Source organism: Helianthus annuus, chromosome 12 (genome assembly GCF_002127325.2).
Source record: "Helianthus annuus cultivar XRQ/B chromosome 12, HanXRQr2.0-SUNRISE, whole genome shotgun sequence".
NCBI classification, from domain to species: Eukaryota; Viridiplantae; Streptophyta; class Magnoliopsida; order Asterales; family Asteraceae; genus Helianthus; species Helianthus annuus.
In genome coordinates, this window is record NC_035444.2 from 97,570,165 (window position 1) to 97,572,596 (window position 2,432).

General features: G+C 40.6%; 1 protein-coding gene across 1 annotated transcript; it reads left to right on the forward strand.

Annotated features, from left to right (window-relative positions):
- Window positions 1-656: 656 nt before the first annotated feature.
- LOC110942693 lies at window positions 657-2,000 on the forward strand. The gene is made up of 3 exons (XM_022184464.1): window positions 657-846; window positions 946-1,731; window positions 1,858-2,000. The coding sequence occupies exons 1-3, from the start codon at window positions 657-659 to the stop codon at window positions 1,998-2,000; spliced, it is 1,119 nt and encodes a 372-aa protein (XP_022040156.1).
- The last annotated feature ends 432 nt before the right edge of the window (window positions 2,001-2,432 follow it).

Below are 2,432 nucleotides of genomic sequence, written 5' to 3' on the forward strand. Positions count from 1 at the left end.
TGTAATATTTCTAAGAACTTTAATACTAATTTTTGTTAAAAATTTCCAGCTTCTAGGTATTTCAATTACGCGGATGGTGATCAAGACAATGCTTCAAGAACCGAACACACATTTTGGACACTTCCGCATTAATATAATCTGTTAAACTATGTTGCTTGTAAACACGAGTAAATGATGAAATGTTTATTTCTGTTATTCGACTATGTTGAACTCTATGTTGAAGTATAACTTAGTTTACTAACTAAGTTATTTTGAAACTTTCACATTTTGCTTTTATATACTATATTTTTATGATAATTAAACGGAATTAAAAGACAGGTGTTACAAGTTGGTTATCAGAGCTTAAGGTTGTCAACAAAGTGTTCGGTTTAAGCTTGATCGATCGTACGGTAAGAATTAACTTATTATTTTAATAGATTATATTATTGTAACAAATGAGAAGTGAATTAATATGCATGGGAAGAGTGTGTTAATTCACTCAAACCCGGAAAAGCGTACCAAAAATGAACGGTCAAAGCAAGTTATGAACTTGGCTAAACCGAAGTAAATAAAGCTATGTTATAAATGAAATGTTTAACATTTAATGTAAACATTTCAGTTTCAAGATGTCGGAAAGAAATGATGATGATGATCCAGTGCAGACAAGCACCGAACAAATGAAAGAAATTATTGCAGAAGAAGTGGGGAAGGCAATTGAAGGTAGCCTATCCGGGTTCATAGACAAAATTCAAAACACGGTGTCATCATTAGTTGAAGAACGGGTCAAAAGGTTGGAAGATAGTGTCAACCTTATAAAAGAAAAATCGGGAGAACGTAAAGGGTGTTCATACAAAGAATTTATGGCGTGTAAACCGCCAACGTACAGCGGGGAGTTTGACCCTATAATTTGCCAAAGATGGATAAGTGATGTCGAAGGGGTGTTTGAATGAACCCATTGTGACGTAGGTGATTTTGTTGCTTACGGAACGGGTCAATTGAGGGGTCAAGCCAAGGATTGGTGGGACAATAAAAAGAAGGAAATAGGAGCCGAGGCGGCGAGGGTTATGACTTGGGACGAGTTTAAGGTGTCGTTCCTTAAACACCATAGTCCCAAAGCGGTTATTAACAAGATTAAGGAACAATTCATCCAGCTAAGACAAAAGGGTGAAACAATTGATAAGATCACGGGCATCTTCTTGGATAAGCTGAGATTCTGTGACGAGTTAGTTACCACTGAAGAGCAAAAGATATACTACTATTATAACATGCTGAGTGCCGAATACCGGGAGTTTATGACTCCGTCAAAGTACGAAACCCTCACGGAGATTATCACCACCCCCCGGGAGCGGGAGATCGAGTTGAAGAAACAAGTTGAGAGGGGCGAGCGAAGGGCACAGGATGTGAATCCAAGCCCTACAAAGAAAGCTAGAACTGCTGAATCAAGAAAGAAGGTGGATACTAAAGGCGGGTCGCCAGGTTGTAAAGTGTGCAGAAAGGGGCACAAGGGAGAATGTCGGTTCAAAGACAAATCGTGCCCCATATGTAGTAAAACGGGGTACACGGTGTCTCTATGCCCGGGTAAGATCTTGGTTTGCTACAAATGTTATCAGCCTGGTCACAAAAAGTCTGAATGCCCAGACGTAGTTGGAAGGAGAGACGTTAAAGAAACCCCAGCAGAAGCTCCAAAGGCAATGGCTAGATCCTTCCAACTTACCGCGGCTGAAGCAAAGACAGAACCCGATGTGGTCTCAGGTATATTCACGATTAACTCAATTCCTGCACGTGTATTGTTTGATACGGGTGCGAATAAATCCTTCTTTTCGCATGGATTTATTCGACATCCTTCATTTGTATTGACGAAATTATCTGTGCCCTTAGATGTTGAAATAGGGGACAACAAAAGCTTTATAGTTTGTGATATTTGTCGAGGTTGCAAATTAAGCATTGATGATGAAGAATATTTGATAGACCTAATCCCGATGTCAATGGGGGAATTTCAAGTAGTTGTTGGGATGGATTAGCTATCTCAGCATCACGCGAAGGTCGTGTGTTTTCGTAAGGAGATAAAGCTAACATCTCCTAGCGGAAAACACGTTACAATTTATAGCGAAAAGGGAGGCAATCCTATAATATGCTCAATGGTGAAAGCTCATAAGCTCATGAGGCACAGATGTAAAGCGTTTATGATATACGCGAACGAGCCCGAGAAGGAATTACCGAAGATTGGAGATATACCCGTAGTACGTGAATTTGAAGATGTATTTCCGGATGATTTACCGGGAATGCCCCCAAGCGGGAGGTGGAATTCGGAATTGAATTCATTCCGGGCGCAAAACGCATAGCTAAAGCACCATACCAACTCGCGCCGTCGGAATTACAAGAGCTGATGTCCCAGATTCAAGGCCTGCTTGACAAAGGATTCATAAGGCTGAGTGTGTCTCCTTGGGGCACAC

Excerpts from the sequence above, each read along its gene's own strand:
- LOC110942693 (XM_022184464.1), top strand. The coding sequence starts at position 657 with ATGAAAGAAATTATTGCAGAAGAAGTGGGGAAGGCAATTGAAGGTAGC. Across the intron at positions 847-945 it reads ATACAAAGAATTTATGGCGT|GTGATTTTGTTGCTTACGGA; the intron begins GTAAACCGCCAA and ends ATTGTGACGTAG. Across the intron at positions 1,732-1,857 it reads AGAACCCGATGTGGTCTCAG|ATGTTGAAATAGGGGACAAC; the intron begins GTATATTCACGA and ends CTGTGCCCTTAG.